This window comes from Dendrobates tinctorius, unplaced genomic scaffold, assembly GCF_039654945.1.
Source record: "Dendrobates tinctorius isolate UK_male_01 unplaced genomic scaffold, ASM3965494v1 ptg000017l, whole genome shotgun sequence".
Taxonomy (NCBI): Eukaryota; Metazoa; Chordata; class Amphibia; order Anura; family Dendrobatidae; genus Dendrobates; species Dendrobates tinctorius.
In genome coordinates, this window is record NW_027361685.1 from 17,045,837 (window position 1) to 17,067,243 (window position 21,407).

General features: G+C 44.5%; 1 protein-coding gene and 2 long non-coding RNA genes across 3 annotated transcripts; all 3 read left to right on the forward strand.

The window, feature by feature from the left end:
• Positions 1–440: 440 nt before the first annotated feature.
• Positions 441–3,264, forward strand: LOC141082227 (uncharacterized). The gene is made up of 3 exons (XR_012230474.1): positions 441–1,567; positions 2,811–2,912; positions 3,171–3,264. It is a non-coding gene; the product is annotated as an uncharacterized lncRNA (long non-coding RNA).
• Positions 3,265–5,618: 2,354 nt separating this feature from the next.
• LOC141082462 (microtubule-associated serine/threonine-protein kinase 3-like) lies at positions 5,619–11,770 on the forward strand. Its single transcript, XM_073566402.1, has 11 exons — positions 5,619–5,805; positions 6,691–6,899; positions 7,296–7,434; positions 7,525–7,657; positions 7,849–8,011; positions 8,131–8,301; positions 8,537–8,650; positions 8,792–8,904; positions 8,998–9,089; positions 10,946–11,019; positions 11,739–11,770. The coding sequence occupies exons 1-11, from the start codon at positions 5,759–5,761 to the stop codon at positions 11,768–11,770; spliced, it is 1,287 nt and encodes a 428-aa protein (XP_073422503.1). The 5' UTR covers positions 5,619–5,758.
• A 125-nt stretch (positions 11,771–11,895) lies between these two features.
• Positions 11,896–13,004, forward strand: LOC141082228 (uncharacterized). Its single transcript, XR_012230475.1, has 3 exons — positions 11,896–11,991; positions 12,352–12,428; positions 12,911–13,004. It is a non-coding gene; the product is annotated as an uncharacterized lncRNA (long non-coding RNA).
• Positions 13,005–21,407: the final 8,403 nt, after the last annotated feature.

A 21,407-nucleotide genomic window follows, 5' to 3' on the forward strand; every position in this document is an offset into this window, starting at 1 on the left:
AACACAGTTTTTAGAACTGGTTGACAACCTGAGCTTTTGCACCGACATTGGTGGGTTGTTTGCAGCTTTGGATTGCTCGCATGAGTTAAGACAGTGGTGTCTCCTAATTGACTCATCAGTGTAAAGACTCCAGGCTGTCTTGTTACACAATGGTAATGTTCACCGTCCAATACCAATACTAATCAATAATTCAATATTCAAATGTTCCCAAGAATAACCGACGCTGAGATTAAGGAAGGCATTTTTGTTGGTCCACAAATCTGACACATCATGAATGACAAGCAATTCAAGGAGCTGCTGGCGGGGAATGAGAAAATTGCTTGGAAATCATTCAAGGATGATTCCCAGAATTTTTTTCGCAACAACCCAACCCCAAATTACATCAAACTGTCATCAACCTTCTGGAAACTTACAAAGCGATGAAGTGCAACATGTCATTGAACATTCATTTCTTGCATTCACATTTGGAATTCTTCCCTGTAAATCTTGGTGCCATTAGTAATGACCATGGCGAATGGTTTCCCAAAGATATTGCTACTATGAAAAAGCGTTATCAAGTGTCCTGGACTCCATCAATGCTGGCTGACTATTGCCGGACACTAGTACGGGACGCACCAGACGGTGACTACAAATGACCTAATGCTTCATAATCCGTAAAACGTCATCTCATGTTTCACAACGTTTCTAAGTAACATAGTAACATAGTTTTGAAGGCTGAAGGAAGACATTATGTCCATCTAGTTCAGCCTATTTTTAGTGCAGCTGTTCTGCATTGTTGATCCAGGGGAAGGCAAAAAACTCACAGAGTAGAAGCCAATTTTCTCCATAGGGAAAAAAATTCCTTCCCCTAAGCTGGGTCAACCATCTACCTATAATATTCTGTTATTCGTAACCTTCTATACTGTTACTCACAAAAAAAGCATCCATTCCTTTCTTAAATTCATTCAGTGAGTTGGCCATCACCACTTCCTCAGGAAGAGAATTCCAGAGCCTCACTGCTCTTACCGTGAAGAACCCTCTTCTATGCTGGTGCAGAAATTGTCTTTCCTCCAAACGAAGAGAATGCCCCCTTGTTCTTGTCACAGTCCTTGGTACAAACAGTTCATTGGAGAGATCGCTGTATTGCCCTCTGATATACTTGTACATATATATTAAGTCTCCCCTAAGTCTTCTCTTTTCTAGAGTAAATAGACCTAATTTTGATAACCTTTCTGGGTATTGTAGTGAACCAACCCCATTTATCATTTTAGTAGCCCGCCTTTGAATCCTTTCAAGTTCAGTAAAGTGATGCAGACGATCTGAAATTATATTTCTGCTGGGCTCTAATGGGTTTATTATAATCACGTCACATTTTCAAGGAAGCAAAACTTTGGAAAAAATGTGTTGCCCAGTGTAACATGGAGATTTGTCATTTCCTAATGATATCATTGCATTACATATTTAGGATTGGTACAATCTAATATATTATATTTATTCAGATTTTTTTATTCAGATTTTAGGAACAAATGTGCTGGCAAATCCTGATAATGGAAAATCGTAGCCCCCGGAGATCCATGAGTCTGTCAGTGTGAGTATCACAGATGGAGATGTCTGTGTGTAATGACTCTATAGAATAGGTGACTCTCACTTTTTGTATTGAAGAACTGAAATCAATTCCCTTTTGATGATCTTCTAATGATGTGAGAGGCTCCTGTATAGAGACTCTCCTTTTTTCCATGATCGGGGCTCTTGTTTAGGAATCTAATGTACGGAGTGTGACCTGGTCAATTTCTTATGGACTAATATGTAGACTCATTTTATAGTACTGACCTAGAAAACAAGGATTCTGAAATCTCAGCGTTTTTTTAAATCAGTGGTTTGTCAAGTGTTTCAGGAGTTTTGCAGCAAATTTTACTTATTCAAGTGAATTAAAAAATGCATGTAAAAGCACAGCAAATACTTGTATTCAGCACGGGAAAAAACCAGACAGAGCCAGAAAACAGTCACATGCCATACGGACCATCAGAGTGATGCTAGCCCATTGTGACATCACTGGCGATGCTAGCCCATTATGACATCACTGGTGATGCTAGCCCATTGTGACATCACTGGTGATGCTAGCCCATTGTGACATCACTGGTGATGCTAGCCCATTATGACATCACTGGTGATGCTAGCCCATTATGATATCACTGGTGATGCTAGCCCATTATGACATCACTGGTGATGCTAGCCCATTATGACATCACTGGTGATGCTAGCCCATTATGACATCACAGGTGATTCTTGGCCATTGTGACATCACAGCTCAGTCCCTACTTATAGAATGTTCACAGGGTCACCGGTGCCATTTATGGTTCTATAGTGACTGAGAGCGTTTGCAATTTTTCACTATGTCTGGATTATGTCTGAGCGATTTTCAGGTAGATGCTCTGTTGGAGACTCTTACCAACAATCTCCCTAACACTGAGCTTCTACCACCCGATGGCGTCCTCTGCTTCACTCACCGGCTGGTGGTGGAGCTAGTCAATGACTGCCTGACCAAAAACAATGAAGATAAACTAACATCAGAGTATCTGACGGATTTACGTCACAACATCAGAACATTACTACAGCAGGTAAGTGGCGGACACTCGGCACAAATCTTCTCCATAGTCATAGATAATAATGGTGGGAGAGAAGCTTCTTTCCTTCCATATAAAACACAACGAGTCCCTAGATATGGAGTCGTTGTATCTGCAGAGAGGAGCAGAGGACACATACAATGGCCGCCTCCATTGTTTCCTTTCTTATCTCTGAATTTTTCTTTTTGTGTCTTTTCTTCTTTATAGGCTGAAAATAGATCTCAATATGGAGATTTGGCTTTTGTTAAGGAACTGGCCGAAGAAGTCCTGCATGTATTAGAAGGTCCGGCCTGCTCGCCGGAACGCCCGGTAAGGAGCCATCATCTTCTCTATCACACGTCCTTGTTTTCTGATCTTCTCCAGATCACCAATCAGATATCAGAAGATCTGGTGTCACATAATCCACATAAGTGAGAGACGTTTCTAAGAAAAGTTCTCATGATGGCGCGTGATTTGTAGAGTTACAGTTGGTGCATCAGTAAATGTTGGTTTACTCCTTCCTGATTCATGTATTTGGTGATTTAGTGAAATCTTCCACATATTAATTAACTGTATTATATCTATCAGGAAACACCAGAAGGCGACGACGAATATGGGGCGACTGTGACCACGGAAACCCCTGACTCTAATAGGAGTCAGCCGAAGCTGAGCAGCGATCTGATCACAGGTGAACCGATCACATAACCTCCTACAAGGAATCTCCAGATATTACACAGCAGGGAATAATGGCAGATCACTCTCTACTGCATGGAATGGGACCTGTCAGCACATGTTACATATAGGAGTGATGGGATGACGGTGTAGGACGTTCCCCTATTATATACAGATATTACACAGCAGGGAATAATGGCAGATCACTCTCTACTCCATGTAATGGGACCTGTCAGCACATGTTACATATAGGAGTGGTGGGATGACGGTGTAGGACGTTCCCCTATTATATACAGATATTACACAGCAGGGAATAATGGCAGATCACTCTCTACTCCATGTAATGGGACCTGTCAGCACATATTACATATAGGAGTGGTGGGATGACGGTGTAGGACGTTCCCCCTATTATATCCAGATATTACACCGCAGGGAATAATGGCAGATCACTCTCTACTCCATGTAATGGGACCTGTCAGCACATGTTACATATAGGAGTGGTGGGATGACGGTGTAGGACGCTCCCCCTATTATATCCAGATATTACACAGCAGGGAATAATGGCAGATCACTCTCTACTCCATGTAATGGAACCTGTCAGCACATATTACATATAGGAGTGGTGGGATGATGGTGTAGGACGTTCCCCTATTATATACAGATATTACACAGCAAGGAATAATGGCAGATCACTCTCTACTCCATGGAATGGGACCTGTCAGCACATGTTACATATAGGAGTGGTGGGATGACGGTGTAGGACGTTCCCCTATTATATCCAGATATTACACAGCAGGGAATAATGGCAGATCACTCTCTACTCCATGTAATGGAACCTGTCAGCACATGTTACATATAGGAGTGGTGGGATGACGGTGTAGGACGTTCCCCTATTATATACAGATATTACACAGCAGGGAATAATGACAGATCACTCCCTACTCCATGTAATGGGACCTGTCAGCACATGTTACATATAGGAGTGGTGGGATGACGGTGTAGGACGTTCCCCTATTATATCCAGATATTACACAGCAGGGAATAATGGCAGATAACTCTCTACTCCATGTAATGGGACCTGTCAGCACATGTTACATATAGGAGTGGTGGGATGACGGTGTAGGACGTTCCCCTATTATATACAGATATTACACAGCAGGGAATAATGGCAGATCACTCTCTACTCCATGGAATGGGACCTGTCAGCACATGTTACATATAGGAGTGGTGGGATGACGGTGTAGGACGTTCCCCTATTATATACAGATATTACACAGCAGGGAATAATGACAGATCACTCCCTACTCCATGTAATGGACCTGTCAGCACATGTTACATATAGGAGTGGTGGGATGACGGTGTAGGACGTTCCCCTATTATATCCAGATATTACACAGCAGGGAATAATGGCAGATCACTCTCTACTCCATGTAATGGAACCTGTCAGCACATGTTACATATAGGAGTGGTGGGATGACGGTGTAGGACGTTCCCCTATTATATACAGATATTACACAGCAGGGAATAATGACAGATCACTCCCTACTCCATGTAATGGGACCTGTCAGCACATGTTACATATAGGAGTGGTGGGATGACGGTGTAGGACGTTCCCCTATTATATCCAGATATTACACAGCAGGGAATAATGGCAGATAACTCTCTACTCCATGTAATGGGACCTGTCAGCACATGTTACATATAGGAGTGGTGGGATGACGGTGTAGGACGTTCCCCCTATTATATCCAGATATTACACAGCAGGGAATAATGGCAGATCACTCTCTACTCCATGTAATGGACCTGTCAGCACATGTTACATATAGGAGTGGTGGGATGACGGTGTAGGACGTTCCCCTATTATATCCAGATATTACACAGCAGGGAATAATGGCAGATCACTCTCTACTCCATGGAATGGGACCTGTCAGCACATGTTACATATAGGAGTGTGCAGCGAGGGTGGGGGTCCTCATTCATGTGATGATTGGGGGTCCGCCACCACTTACCTTACATTAATCTATGGATGCACCATACGTCCGTATTATTCCCGTTTACAGACGTCTTGTTATTTCTCCCTTATGTTGCAGTATTATGTATGTAGGAATGATATCGACTAATATATTTTATTTCTTCATCACTTTATCACTATTTTAGTACCATCAGCGCTGGCGAATCCCAACAGTGGAATCTGTGGGATCCCGGAGATCCAAGAATCTGCCGGTGTAAGTATTATAGAGCCATAGGGGTGTATCACCAGATCATGGGGTGTGAGTGACCCGTCCAGTATTATCCCCATATAACCATGGGACGGCTCTGTTCTAAGCGTAGATGACTCTATGGTGTTAGAGAATAGTATTTATAGTAAATGGAATCTGTCACCAGGTTTATGCTGCTGACAGATTCATCCTGAGATGTTTTCCTGCAGCTTCTAGATCTTAGTATTATTTCTTATTCTTTTTTAGGACTTGATAAAATCATTGATCCCGGCAGGAGAACCGCGTATGAGCGACTATGAAACATCTAAACTGATCGGCAGAGGAGGTTTTGGGTGAGATTTCTGTTCCCATAATCCCCATTTCTCAGGGTTCCCTATGACAATGCTTCGGCCTCTGTGCTCTGCCAGTCAGTGTTGTCATAGGGAAACGATTGGAGTCCACATCTCCAGGTCACTATTCAGCTCAGTTATATACAGCTGAGCGAACTGTTCTGTAACCAATCAGTCTGTAAGGAAAGGGATGATATAATAGACGACACTCCCCGGTCCTAGACCTCCTCTGCTTCCGCCTACACCAGTTTCCCTGTCCTCCGCATCGATCTTAGGTTTTTTGGGGCCCCATTATGGAGCTGATAAGAGTAATTGGTTGCACACGGTCACGTGAGGGGTGACACGATACTGACGGTAATGACATCTGCACCCCCACCCTCCACCATAACCATGTGAGTCCGATCACCGGCCCCAGCAGCAGAAGGAAGAACAGCCAAAGACCGGCACAGAGGACGGAGCACTGCAATGATGGATGGGCAGGGACGAGGACAAGTGGGTCTAATGTGTTTAATTAAATTTTAACCTCTTCCTGCCCCTCCATTTATTCTGCCTCGGGCTGTGGAGAAAGCCAAAAACCAACTTCTTACGACTATTGGAGCATTTTCAATTTTATCCAATTTTTATTTTTACTGAATCCTATCTATTGGTGGGTTATAGGGAATCTGCCCAAGATGAATTTCAGTAGATTCTCTCATCTACAATGTGACCTGGTGAGGGCAGACGTGGCGTGGTGCAGACCTCCCATCATCTATGGAGTGTTATTTCATGGGTTCTAGATGTGGATTTCTAGCTGGTATTAAACATTAGTATAAAAGATCATGGAATGACTTGTGTATATAGACTGTTAATAAGGCTTTATTATAAACCATGGATTCTCCTTCTCTTCAGGGCCGTCTACCTAGTGCGCCACAAAGAATCACAACAGACCTTTGCCATGAAGAAAGTGACCAAGAGGAGCCTGAAAACTCCTATTAGAGTGGACATGGCCTTTCTGGAGCGGGACATCCTAACATTCGCAGATTGTCCCTTTGTGGCCTCCATGCTCTGCTCTTTCCCTACGAGATCTGACCTGTGTATGGTCATGGAGTATGTAGGAGGTAGGACCCACACCTTGTGTTATATTCAGCCCATGTCTGCTGACATCTTATCACCTCTCACATCATTAAGACTTATCCCCATGGACGGTTACATCCCCACAGAGCATTTACTATAGGTTATCTCTTACCATGGTGCCCGGAAAGTCATTGATGTGTGGGATCTCCCTGTCGGTCCGCACTGAGCACGTCAATATCTCCAGCTGTAGACGAGATGTGACATCACTTTATGTCATTAGTTACTTGGACAACAATTTCATCATGACCTCAGACTAATATTCTGTACATTCTGTGCTTATATATTTTCTCCTGCCCCAATGTTTCTGCTCACTTCTCTTTATAGATCATGGTGTTCTGCTATATAAACCCCTCACCGGTCATATTTCCTTTCTTCTATAGGTGGAGACTGTCGGACCCTTCTAAACATGATGGGTCATTTCCCTGTCCCGTTGGCCCGCTTGTACTTTGCAGAAGCGGTCCTTGGTGTGGAATACCTGCATAGTTACGGTGTGGTGCACAGAGACCTGAAGCCGGAGAAGTAAGTGCATACCTGTAGTATAACAAAGGGGGGAAGTTATCCCTTATCATCTCACGGACAATAAAGCTAAAATCATCTTCTCTTTCACAGCTTCCTGATAACATCTGCTGGACATATTAAAATTAGCGACTTTGGACTTTCAAAAGTTGGTGTCATGATACCACACACCAACATCTACAAGCAATCAGCAGAGGACATCTCCAGAGAGTTCCAGGATGAGGAGGTCAGCATTACACACAGGAACTTAGCTTGTTCTGTACAAATCTCATAACTCTATTTTCTCTTCCCCACATTCTTCATTTTTAGACAGCTTTTCCACTGATATTTTATCTTCTCTAATTCTGTTATTATGTCAAGAACTTGTCATAATAATCGTTTCATCGATTCTCATCTCTATCTTCTGTTGGTTTCCAGGTGTGCGGCACCCCGTGGTACACAGCCCCTGAGGTCATCCTGAAGAAAGGCTACGGAAGACCTATTGACTGGTGGTCAATGGGCATCATATTATATGAATTTGTCCACGGCTATACACCATTTGATGGGGATTTCCAAACTGGGCTGAATAAAAATATTGTCGGTGATAAGTAGAATAATCCCATCATTGCTTTGCCTGGCTACATGGCTTTAGTTATTTCCTTTGCTTTACCTTATAGTCCAATACAGAGGATTTATTTTCTGTAACTTTCTATATAACAGGAGATATAATTTGGGATACTTATCAAGCTACTCTATCCGATGATCAGGACCCCATCACTCAGCTGCAGGACCTCATCACTCAGCTGCTCAGTATAAATCCTGTGGATAGCCTTCTGCAGGACCTCATCAGTCAGCTGCTCAGAGCAAATCCTGTGGATAGACTTGGGACAGGTAACAGATACAATAATATCAATGTTCACTTGTTACACCGATGACGTATCACTCATGTCCATGAGGATCATTACTTCTCTATCAGCTTCATCATTTATAGTTCTCCCTACTAAGATTTTCATTCTATTTCCTACATGTCTGCTCAGTTGTGTAATTAGTTCTAATTAAGATAAACTGTTCAGATATGAAGCTGTCTCTGACAATGTCCGAATCACTTTTGTTTTCCTTTATCCAGGAGGAGCTTTTGAGATCAGGGGTCATCCATTTCTTGTTGACTTAGACTTTGATTCCCTTCTAAGTCAAAAGCTAGTGTACGTTCCTCAGCTTGTGGACACCAGCTTATTTACCAGTAAGTAGAAGGAGCCATCATCTAGACTAAGTGTCTGTTTGTCTCGTCTTCCTTATTTTGTGACAATTGGTTCCCATTAATAAATGGTGACTCTATTATACTGACAATCTCTAATAACACTTCATTACCTATGTCTTGCAGACCTTTGGGATATGAAGAAACATCTGGTCTCAGAGGATGAGAAGGCCACAAGTGAGGACAATGAGAGCCTTGACTTTAAAAATTTTACATCATCTTCTGAAAGGCTTTTTAAAGTAACTATGTGATTAATAAATCAAAAATATGTATAAAAAGACCTATGAAGGTAGACATACAATTATTTCATATCTTATTGCTTCCGCATGTAGCTCCTTACCACCGCTAACAGAATGAAGATTAATGAGAATCCCAAGTCTTCTCCAGATTGTACCCTAGAATACAGCACAAATATCTCAGAAATGTGAGTAGATTATGGGGCTATTACTGGGATCTCTAGGCTGATTATGTGCACACCAAATATGGGACATAAATATCATAATATCAAATGCAACATCCACCATCCCATGGTTAGCAGTCAATGTGCTTTTGGCCTTAGTAATTGCTGGTGATAACAGCCTATGATCGAGGCCAGTCATGCATTTTTAGAACTGCCCACTCTGAAGGAGAGATGTATTATTATATGCCAAATATTCATGGTAGTTGTTTTCCACTCCACTCGATAAAAGTTAGTTTTGAGCAGAAGACCTTCCCCGCTATGGCAGTCATATGTCCTATTAGGCCTTATTGTCGGTGTTCTTATAGTGAGACAACCCCTTTTATAATGCGTTTACTTGTGATTTACATGTTTTTCTTCTTCCAAACAGGCAGAAAGAATCTGTTCCCTTATCTGATAGCGACAACGCTATTTGTTTCTTGCCATTCTTGTTCCAACTGTCAGGTATGTCCATGTCTACAGCACCTACAATGGGAATGTTGACTTCAAGGCTCCAATATTTCCACATGGTTTTTCTGTAATAGGTCTCTTAAGTTTTCCATGTTTCATGTATAAATGGTGACCATGTTATACTGACAACCTCTAATAACACTTCATTACCTATGTCTTCTAGATCATTCTGAGATGAAGAAACATCTGGACTCAGAGGATGAGGAGGATCCCGAGTCCCCTCCAGAGTGTGCACCAAAATCTAGCACAAATGTCTCAGAAAAGTAAGTAGCTTATGGGGTCATTACTGGGAGCTCATCACCAAATATAGGATATAAATACCATAATATCACATGCAGCATCCACCATCCCATGATTAGCGGTCATTGTGCATTTGGTCTTAGTAACTTCTTCTGATAACAGCCCATAATTGTGGATGGTTATGCATTTTTAGTGCTGCCCCCAACACTGTAGGAGAGATGTCAAATAATAAGCCAGATATTCTTGGTACTTGTTTTCTGCTCCACTCCATAAAAGTTAGTTTTGAGCAGAAGACCTTCCCCACTATGGCAGTCATATGTCCCATTTGGCCTTATAGTCGGTGTTCTTATAGTGAGACAACCCCTTTTATAATGCGTTTACTTGTGATTTACTTGTTTTTCTTCTTCCATACAGGCAGAAAGAATCTGTCCTCATATTTGATAGTGATGATTCTGCTTTTCTCTTGCCATCCTTGTCCCATCTATCAGGTATGTCCATGTCTACAGCACCAACAATGTGAATGTTGACTTCAAGGCTCAAATATCTCCACATGGTTTTTATGTTTTCCATGTTTCATGTATAAATGGTGACTATGTTATACTGACAACCTCTAATAACACTTCATTACCTATGTCTTGTAGATCATTCTGAGATAAAGAAACATCCGGACTTAGAGGATGAGGAGGATCCCGAGTCCCCTCCAGAGTGTGCACCAAAATCCAGCACAAACGTTTCAGAAAAGTAAGTAGATTATGGGGTCATTACTGGGAGCTCATCACCAAATATAGGCCATAAATACCATAATATCACATGCAGCATCCACCATCCCTTGGTTAGCGGTCATTGTGCATTTGGCATTAGTAACTTCTGGTGATAACAGCCCATAATTGTGGATGGTTATGCATTTTTAGTGCTGCCCCCCAACACTATAGGAGAGATGGCATATAATATGCCAGATATTCATGGTAGTTGTTTTCTGCTCTGCTCTATAAAAGTTAATTTTGAGCAGAAGACCTTCCCCACTATGGCAGTCATATGTCCTATTAGGCCTTATAGTCGGTGTTCTTATAGTGAGACAACCCCTTTTATAATGCGTTTACTTGTGATTTACTTGTTTTTCTTCTTCCATACAGGCAGAAAGAATCTGTCCTCATATTTGATAGTGACGATTCTGCTTTTCTCTTGCCATCCTTGTCCCAACTATCAGGTATGTCTATGTCTACAGCACCAACAATGTGAATGTTGACTTCAAGGCTCAAATATCTCCACATGGTTTTTATGTTTTCCATGTTTCATGTATAAATGGTGACTATGTTATACTGACAACCTCTAATAACACTTCATTACCTATGTCTTGTAGATCATTCTGAGATAAAGAAACATCTGGACTTAGAGGATGAGGAGGATCCCGAGTCCCCTCCAGAGTGTGCACCAAAATCCAGCACAAACGTTTCAGAAAAGTAAGTAGATTATGGGGTCATTACTGGGAGCTCATCACCAAATATAGGCCATAAATACCATAATATCACATGCAGCATCCACCATCCCTTGGTTAGCGGTCATTGTGCATTTGGCATTAGTAACTTCTGGTGATAACAGCCCATAATTGTGGATGGTTATGCATTTTTAGTGCTGCCCCCCAACACTATAGGAGAGATGTCATATAATATGCCAGATATTCATGGTACTTGTTTTCTGCTCTGCTCTATAAAAGTTAGTTTTGAGCAGAAGACCTTCCCCACTATGGCAGTCATATGTCCTATTAGGCCTTATAGTCGGTGTTCTTATAGTGAGACAACCCCTTTTATAATGCGTTTACTTGTGATTTACTTGTTTTTCTTCTTCCATACAGGCAGAAAGAATCTGTCCTCATATTTGATAGTGACGATTCTGCTTTTCTCTTGCCATCCTTGTCCCAACTTTCAGGTATGTCTATGTCTACAGCACCAACAATGTGAATGTTGACTTCAAGGCTCAAATATCTCCACATGGTTTTTATGTTTTCCATGTTTCATGTATAAATGGTGGCTACGTTATACTGACAACCTCTAATAACACTTCATTACCTATGTCTTGTAGATCATTCTGAGATAAAGAAACATCTGGACTCAGAGGATGAGGAGGATCCCGAGTCCCCTCCAGAGTGTGCACCAAAATCCAACACAAACGTTTCAGAAAAGTAAGTAGATTATGGGGTCATTACTGGGAGCTCATCACCAAATATAGGACATAAATACCAGAATATCACATGCAGCACCCACCATCCCATGGTTAGCGGTCATTGTGCATTTGGCTTCAGAAACCATTGGTGATAACAGCCCATATCTGCCGCCGGTTGAGCATTTTTCGTGCTGCCGACACTGTAGGAGAGATGTAGTATTACATGCCACACATTCTTAGTAGAAGGTAGCGTTGAGCAGAAGACCTTCCCTACTATGGCAGTCATATCTCCCATTAGGCCTTATAGTTGGTGTTCTGATAGACAACCCCTTTTATAATGTGTTTACTTGTGATTTATGAGTTTTTTTCTTCCTAACAGGCAGAAAGGATCTGTCCCCGTATCTGATGGAGACGACGACGCTATTACCATCTTACCATCCTCGTCCCCACTATCAGGTATGTCCATGTCTACAGCAAAAACAATGTGAATGTTGACTTCAAGGCTCCAATATCTCCACATGGTTTTTCTGTAATAGGTCTCCTTTGTTATTTATGTTGCCCATGGGCCCATACTGCATCTCTATTTCACTAATTTTGCACAGGAGCTTTTTCATGGATTCTGTGAGATGCGTTGTGGGATCCAATAACCTACATCATCATAAGGCGACATTGTCTCCTATAGTAGAATATCGCTCATCAGTGATGCACCACATGGCGGCACACAGGACGCTTACTGCTCTATATCAGTGACACATCTAATGCCCCTCAGATGGGATTATGTACATTATATAGGACTTATTCTGCCCTATTATGATATAATACCAGATTATCAGGACTATAGGAGACAGGACTAGAACAATCCTACTATATACAGGAGACAAAGCAGATCCCATTAGGATATGGCGTTACTGAGGTTTTATTTTTTACTTTCTGATCAGATTTTCCAGCTCAGACAGAAAGAATATCTGCAACAAATCTGAGTAATAAAGAAGAAAAATCAGAAAAAGGAAAAAAGGGGAAAAAGAGACGAGGTAAGTGTGAGAATCGGCTCCATGTTGTGTGATGTCAGTGAGAATCACTCATGTGGAGCAGATGTCATCTGTCAGTGATGGGATTATCACATGTATGATGGCTGACAATGACCCCTGACCTCTGTGTGATAATATTCCTCTGCCGTCCGGCCACAGTGACCGCACAGTAGGATCATGTCCGATGGCGTCCCATCACTTACATTATATTCACTTCTCTTCTCATAGGTTCCATCTTCCGCCGGATCTTATCATCCTGCTGGCGTGGATTATCCAGGGCTGCTCGAGTATTTGCTTGTTGTCACTGTTGCCCTAGAACATCTGAAAGACAGGAAACCTAAGCATCCAGCGCCCTGAAGCCCAGCAGATCCACCATCACTGCTGGGCACAAAAGCGGGACTAACTCCTAGCCGCGGTCTACGGACCAAACATTGGGCATGGGCAGGGCCTTGGGGGCAGATCCCAAGTGCGCTCAACCATGTGAAATTGGAACCATGGAAAAGTTGACAGTGATTTCTCATCTTTACAACAAAATTTACAAAACCATTTTTTTTAGCGACCACCTGTCCCTCTGATTTCCCTTTGAGGGGTTTCTATGGCAGAAAATACCCAAAAGTGACACCATTCTAAAAACTGCACCCCTCAAGGTGCTCTAAACTACATTCAAGAAGATTATTAACCCTTCAGGTGCTTCACAGGAACTAAAGCAACGTGGAAGGAAAAATGGACACTTTAATTTTTCCAACAAAAATGTTCTTTTAGCATCAATTTTTTCATTTTCACATGGGCAACAGGATAAAATGGTTCGCAAAATTTGTTGAGCAATTTCTCCTGAGTAAACCGATACCTCATATGTGGTCATAAACCACTGTTTGGGCGCACGGCAGGGCTCGGAAGGGAAGGAGCGCTATTTGACTTTTTGAATGGAAAATATGCTGGAATATTTAGCGGTTGCCATGTCGCGTTTGGAGAGCCCCTGTGTACCTAAACATTGGAGCTCCCCCTCAAGTGACCCCATTTTGGAAACTAGACCCCCAAGGAACTTATCCTGATGCATATGAGCACTTTGAACCCCCGGGTGCTTCACAAATTGATCCATAAAAATGGAAAAGTACTTTTTTTTCACAAAAATTTTCTGTCAGAGACACCGCAGTGAACTTGCTCACTGAGCCAGTGCGCGTGTCCTGAGTAAAGCGAACAGTGCTCAAAGATACCTGTGGAGCGGGCAGCAACCGAGTAGATGTGTACTTCACACCCGCAGGACCTGAAGCACGTGACTGCTAGGGGCGTGGCCTAAACTCCACAGAGCTAGGAGCTGCAAGACAATTCCTAGCAGAGTAACTGCGAGACAAAGTTACCAATGGGCATAGACAGTGAGAATAGTCAGGACGTAGCCAATGAGTCACACACAGATATAGCTGCAAGGTACCAGAGGGGCGAGCAGAGAGTAGTCAGGTCACAGGCAATGAGTCATACACAGATAGTTGCAAGGTACAAGAGGGGCGAGCAGAGAGTAGTCAAGTCACAGGCAATGAGTCATACACAGATAATAACGCAGTACAAAATCAACAGGCAAACTCACAACGGGAAACAGAATCGGATCAGAACCATATAAACAAGCTATAGCAACAAACAGGCACACGGGGGTCAGTACACTCGGCCAAAGGCAAAAGTATAAATGGCAGGGATTGAAGCTACCCAGAGGTTTATGAAGCTCTCCCAGAACCAGAAAGAGGCCACAATCATTAACCCCAAGTGTGCAGGTCAAAACCTGCACAGAGCTCCAGACATTAACCCCCGGTGTGCAGCTCAAAAACCTGCACTGGGATCATGACAGTACCCCCCTCTCAACGGGGGGCCTCTGGACCCCCAGGCTTCCCCGGGTACTTGGCATGAAACGCCTGAACCAGGCGATCTGTATGTACCGAGCGAGCAGGGACCCATGAGCGCTCTTCTGGTCCATATCCCTTCCAGTGGACCAGGTACTGCAAAGAGCGGCGCACTCGCCGAGAGTCCACAATATGTCCGACCTCATACTCCAATTGACCCTCCACCAGCACTGGAGGAACAACAGTCTCGAGTTCTCTTTGACAGATCCTGCTGGTTTCAACAGAGACTTATGGAACACATTAGATATTTTTAAGGAGGCGGGGAGACGCAACCTATATGCCACAGGGTTGACTATCTCCATAATCTCGTACGGACCAATGAACTTTGGTCCCAACTTAACTGATGGTACCTTTAAGTTGATGTTACGCGTGGAGAGCCAAACCTTCTCTCCCACCTGAAACATGTCTCCCGAGGCTCTCTTTTTGTCCGCAAAATATTTGTATCTCCCCTGGGCTCGAGAGATATTACGCCGGACTTCAGCCCAGAGGTTTTTTAACCGTTGAACGGACCCCTCTGCTCCTGGACAACCGGAATCCACCCGAGAAAACTCCCCAAAATGCGGATTAAAGCCATAGTTAATCAGGAATGGGGACATGTTGGTGGACTGACTCACCCGGTTGTTAAAAGCAAATTCAGCCAACGGTAACGCATCACACCAATCCTCCTGTCTGGCAGAGGTCAGACACCTGAGAATTTGTTCCAGGGATTGATTGGTGCGTTCTGTCTGACCATTACTCTCCGGGTGATATGCCGACGAGAAGGAGAGTGAGATGCCCAATTTCATACAGAACGCCCTCCAAAATTTGGCCACAAACTGCACACCTCTGTCAGACACAACATTCAGGGGTACCCCATGCAATCGGACCACATGCTGCACAAACAATCTTGACAACGTTTCTGCTGAAGGTAATGCTGCCAAGGGAATGAAATGGGCCTGTTTAGAAAACCTATCCACCACCACCCAGATCACGGTATTGCCCCTGGAAGGTGGAAGGCCGGTAATAAAATCCATGGAAAGATGAGTCCATGGCCTATCAGGAACCGGTAAAGGTATGAGTTCCCCAGCCGGTCGGTTATGCGAGCTTTTGGAACGGGCACATATGTCACAAGCAGAAACAAATTCCTTGACATCGGACCTTAATGAAGGCTTGATACCTGGATGAGCACTCAGCCTAGAATCATGAAACTCCTGCAGAAGTCTAGGCCGCAATGAATCTGGAACAAACAGTTTATCGCTTGGCCTGGTTGCCGGAGCTAGGGCTTGAGCCCTTAGGATTTCTTGTTCTAACTCAGTTGAGACCCCCGCCACTACCACCCCTGGGGGAAGAATGGAGGACGGCGGCTCAGGGGGAGATACTGGATCAAAACTTCTGGACAGGGCATCCGCTTTAACATTTTTGGACCCCGGTCGAAAAGAAATTGAGAACTGAAATCGTGAAAAAAAAAGTGACAAACGGGCCTGTCTAGGAGTAAGCCTCTTAGCAGATTCAAGGTATGCCAAATTTTTGTGATCCGTGACAACCGTGATAGGGTGAGCTGCCCCTTTCAAAAAGTGCCTCCATTCCTCAAACGCCAGCTTGACCGCAAGAAGTTCTCTATTGCCTACATCATAGTTTTTCTCAGCTGAAGAGAACTTCTTGGAGAAGAAGGCACAGGGTTTGAGATTGGTAAGGGTGGCCGGACCCTGGGACAGCACAGCCCCCACCCCCACTTCAGAAGCATCCACCTCCACAATGAATGGTTTGGACGGGTCAGGTTGCACCAACACCGGGGCAGACATGAAACATTTCTTAATCGCTGAGAAGGATTCCTTAGCGAGTACAGACCAATTTTTTACATCAGCTCCCTTCTGGGTAAGATCTGTGAGTGGTTTCACCACTTGTGAGAAACCTTTAATGAATCTCCGATAATAGTTCGCAAATCCTAAGAAGCGCTGGAGCCCCTTGAGATCTCGAGGCTGAACCCAGTCAGCGATCGCCAGCACCTTCTTAGGATCCATACGAAACCCCTCAGAGGACACAATCAACCCCAAAAAAGACAGCTCCTGTACAAAAAATGAACATTTTTCCAATTTGGCGAACAATTGGTTCTCCCTGAGTCTCTGGAGAACTGTCTTTAGATGTTGCAAGTGAGATTGACTGTCCGGGGAATACACCAAAATATCATCCAAATAAATAATAACAAAACGGCCTATCAGATCAGAAAACACAACGTTGATGAAATTTTGGAAAATAGCGGGTGCATTAGTTAACTCAAATGGCATTACCAGGTTCTCAAAGAGTCCTTCTGATGTGAGGAATTTCGTTTTCCACTCGTCCCCTTCCCGAACCCTTATCAGATTGTAGGCCCCCCGCAGATCTAACTTGGAGAACCATTGGGCCCCAGCTAACTGGTTACATAAGTCTGGGATGAGGGGAAGCGGGTAAGAGTTCCTAACCGTTATCTTGTTCAGTTCCCGAAAGTCGAGGCACGGCCGCAAACCACCATCTTTTTTCTTCACAAAGAAGAACCCTGCTGCCACAGGTGACACAGAAGGCCTGATATGCCCTTTGCGGAGACTCTCAGCTATGTACTCCTTCATGGCTTGGCGCTCTGGCCCAGACAAATTGAACAATCGAGCCTTAGGTAACTTGGCTCCGGGTACTAAATCAATGGCACAATCATAGGGTCTATGTGGTGGCAGCGCCTCAGCCTCACTTTCGGAAAAAACGTCTTCGAAATCTTTCAGGTACTCCGGAATACCTTCCAGATCGACAGACGACACAGACACGGATTTAACAGCGTTAACAAGATGTCCCCGGTTACCACATTTATTATTGCATCCCCATTGAGTGATTTCCCCTGTAACCCAATCAATGGTAGGATTATGGCGTTGAAGCCAAGGCATCCCCAGTACCAGTTCTGCAGGCAAGTTATCTAGCACCAGACAACTTAGTTTCTCCACATGAGTGGAACCCACTTTTAGAGAAAAAAGTTCAGACCTGCAACAGATACCATCTTGGGTAAGAGGAGATGAGTCAATTGCCACAAGTTTAACAGGATCATGAAGCCTGACTGTCCCTATCTTATTAAGTGTCATAACCTTGGTATCAATCAGGTTCACAGCCGATCCGCAGTCAATAAAAGCAGTAGTCTGAACAGGACCATAACCAAGTTCCAGTTCCACCTGCAGCACCATCTTTGCACATGAGGAAAATTGTACCTGAAGGTCTGGGTAGCCTCCTCAATTACAACCCAGACCTAGTCGTTTCCCGCCATCTTGGAGGATGACGGACAGGAGGGGCAGTCCTTCTTCCAATGTCCAGATTTCCCATAATAGAAGCACAACTGTTTTTCCCGGCGGCGTCTTCTTTCCTTTCCCTCACAGGTGACAGTGCTCACCTCCATAGCCATAGGAAGAGCCTGGGTCTCATCTCCACTGAAGAATAAGGGCGATTCCCGTTGCATAATGCCTCTAGCCCGCAGCCTGCGATCCATGCGAACCGCTTGGACCATGGCATCCTCCAGGGAGTCAGGCGGAGGATGGAGTGCCAAAGCATCCTTCAGACGTTCACACAGGCCTCTGTGGAACAGCCCCCGAAGGGCGGCATCACTCCAGGAAATCTCCGCTGCCCAACGTCTGAATTCAGTACAGAACCATTCGGCCGAGTGCTCCCCCTGACAGACACTCATTACTTTGTCCTCAGCCAACCGCACTCTATCAGGCTCATCATAAATAAGCCCTAAGGCTTCAAAAAATGCATCCACAGACATTCTCTCAGGGGCAGAAGAGGAAAGTGAGAATGCCCAGGCTTGTGGGGACCCCCTAAGCAGGGACATCACCACTCCCACCCTCTGTTTCTCATCCCCAGAGGAGCGGGGTCTCAAAGAAAAAAAAAGCTTACAGCCCTCCTTAAATGCCCTGAAATCATCCTTTTTACCAGAAAATATATCTGGCAATTTAACCGGGGATTCAGGTGGGACTAAAATGACATCTCTATTCCCCACCTGCTGGAAGCCTGCGGAAAGTACCCCCTGAACTGAGTCCTCAACCCGCCGTTGGGACTGGGCCAGAGCTTGGTGTTCCAAACTAAGCTTCTGCAGTGACTGAGTCAAGCTTTTCACCTGCTCAGATAAAGCACACATTGGGTCCATGCTGCAGAAGTGAGGAGAGAAAAAAAAATTGTAGGCCAGTTATAATGTCAGAGACACCGCACTGAACTTGCTCACTGAGCCAGTGCGCGTGTCCTGAGTAAAGCGAACAGTGCTCAAAGATACCTGTGGAGCGGGCAGCAACCGAGTAGATGTGTACTTCACACCCGCAGGACCTGAAGCACGTGACTGCTAGGGGCGTGGCCTAAACTCCACAGAGCTAGGAGCTGCAAGACAATTCCTAGCAGAGTAACTGTGAGACAAAGTTACCAAGGGGCATAGACAGTGAGAATAGTCAGGACGTAGCCAATGAGTCACACACAGATATAGCTGCAAGGTACCAGAGGAGCGAGCAGAGAGTAGTCAGGTCACAGGCAATGAGTCATACACAGATAGTTGCAAGGTACAAGAGGGGCGAGCAGAGAGTAGTCAAGTCACAGGCAATGAGTCATACACATAGATAATAACTCAGTACAAAATCAACAGGCAAACTCACAACGGGAAACAGAATCGGGTCAGAACCATATAAACAAGCTATAGCAACAAACAGGCACACGGGGGTCAGTACACTCGGCCAAAGGCAAAAGTATAACTGGCAGGGATTGAAGCTACCCAGGGGTTTATGAAGCTCTCCCAGAACCAGAAAGAGGCCACAATCATTAACCCCAAGTGTGCAGGTCAAAACCTGCACAGAGCTCCAGACATTAACCCCTGGTGTGCAGCTCAAAAACCTGCACTGGGATCATGACATTTTCTTTTAGCATCAATTTTTTCATTTTCACATGGATCCTAAAATTTGTTGGGCAATTTCTCATGAGTACACCGATACCTCATGTCATGTTTGCAGAGCCCTTGATGTGCCTAAACAGTGGAAACCCCCCACAAGTGACACCATTTTGGAAACTAGACCCTCCAAGGAACTTATCTAGATGTGTGGTGAGAACTTTGAACCCCTAAGTGCTTCACAGAAGTTTATAACAAAGAGTCATTGTTACAGAACCCCCCCAGCACACCGAATAGGAGATGTATGCCCTTAATGCAGCAACCGACCTGCTGCCACCCCCTGGGCAGAAGTAAGCAAGATATGCCACTTCTGACCTCCCCCCACCTTTGTAAATCCCACGGCTATTGTAATGTACGTCTGGCGTCTTAATTGGAGCCTGTTATCTACTGGCCTGACACACATTCATTGTCCTGCCCTCTGTATGTATATATATTCTGAGACCGATGAGTAAAATGTGTCACACTGGAAATACATGGAGTAGCAGTGATCTTTTATATGTTCCCATGTTACAAAGCCATTCGAACCAGCGTCCTTTATTCGGCAGTGAGGAAAACCAGAGTGGACCTCCTGAGAAACGGGGTGGTAATGTAAGAGGTATTACAGCACAGAAGACCCCTTTACACTGGTGGCAGCAGCGGAATATGATATCCCGTCTATAGGAGTAAAGGACTGAATGGAAAACAAATACCAGAAGTTAAAGAGGAATACATTAAAAGACCTGGTGGAAGCTCGAGGGTTAATCGCCAGCAACAAAACAAGAGCAGATTTGATAGCAGCCATCATGGAACACGACAGTGCAGCGCCCCCCAATGTGAACGTGGAAGAGACTGAATTCCAGAGGGAGGTAAAGAACAGACTGGTGTTCTATGGCCCAAACCCTGCAGTAGAGATCGTACGAGAGGTGATGGCTGATGTGCGTACTGATCTGAAGGAAAAGATGGCAGAGCGGACCAGGATAGAGCTAGCCAAGATGGAGATGGCAGAGCGGACCAAAGTGGAGCTAGCCAAGATGGAGATGGCAGAATGGACCAAAGTAGAGCTAGCCAAGACAGAGCTAGCCAAGATGGAGATGGCAGAGCAGAGAGAGGAGAGTCAGTGAGCAGGGGGAGCTCTGGCCTCCGCCCAGGTACCGTCAGCAGTAAGCCACAAAAAAATCCAGTATAATGCCTTCCGACAGTTGGGGGAGGCAGAGGAAGACATTGATGACTTTCTACAGGACTTTGAGCGGCAGTGTGCCCTTCATCAAGTGAAGCCGGAGGATTGGGTTCAGGTTCTGGCTAGCAAGCTGACAGGCCAGGCAGCGGACGCCTATCGCACAGTACCTGATGAGAACTGTATGGACTATGAAAGGGTCAAAGAAGTGATCTTGGCCCGGTATGTGCTGGCAACAGAGGCATACCGCCAAAAGTTATAAAACAGGTAACAGATACCCACGCTGAATGGGTCTGTAAACTACTGCGGTCACTGCTACAGTGGGTACAAGGGAGCCAAGCAACCACTAAGGCTACTTTCACATGTCCGTCGGTGGCATTCCAGCTCCGTGCGGCAAAAAGATGGAGTGCCGGATCCAGCAGTGAACTGAGGGACCGGAAGTATATGCGG

Coding starts and splice junctions, on each gene's coding strand:
- LOC141082462 (XM_073566402.1), top strand. CDS start 5,759: ATGAGCGACTATGAAACATCTAAACTGATCGGCAGAGGAGGTTTTGG. Junction 8,012..8,130: donor GCTGAATAAAAATATTGTCG/GTGATAAGTAGA, acceptor TCTATATAACAG/GAGATATAATTTGGGATACT. Junction 9,090..10,945: donor AGCACAAATATCTCAGAAAT/GTGAGTAGATTA, acceptor TCTTCCATACAG/GCAGAAAGAATCTGTCCTCA.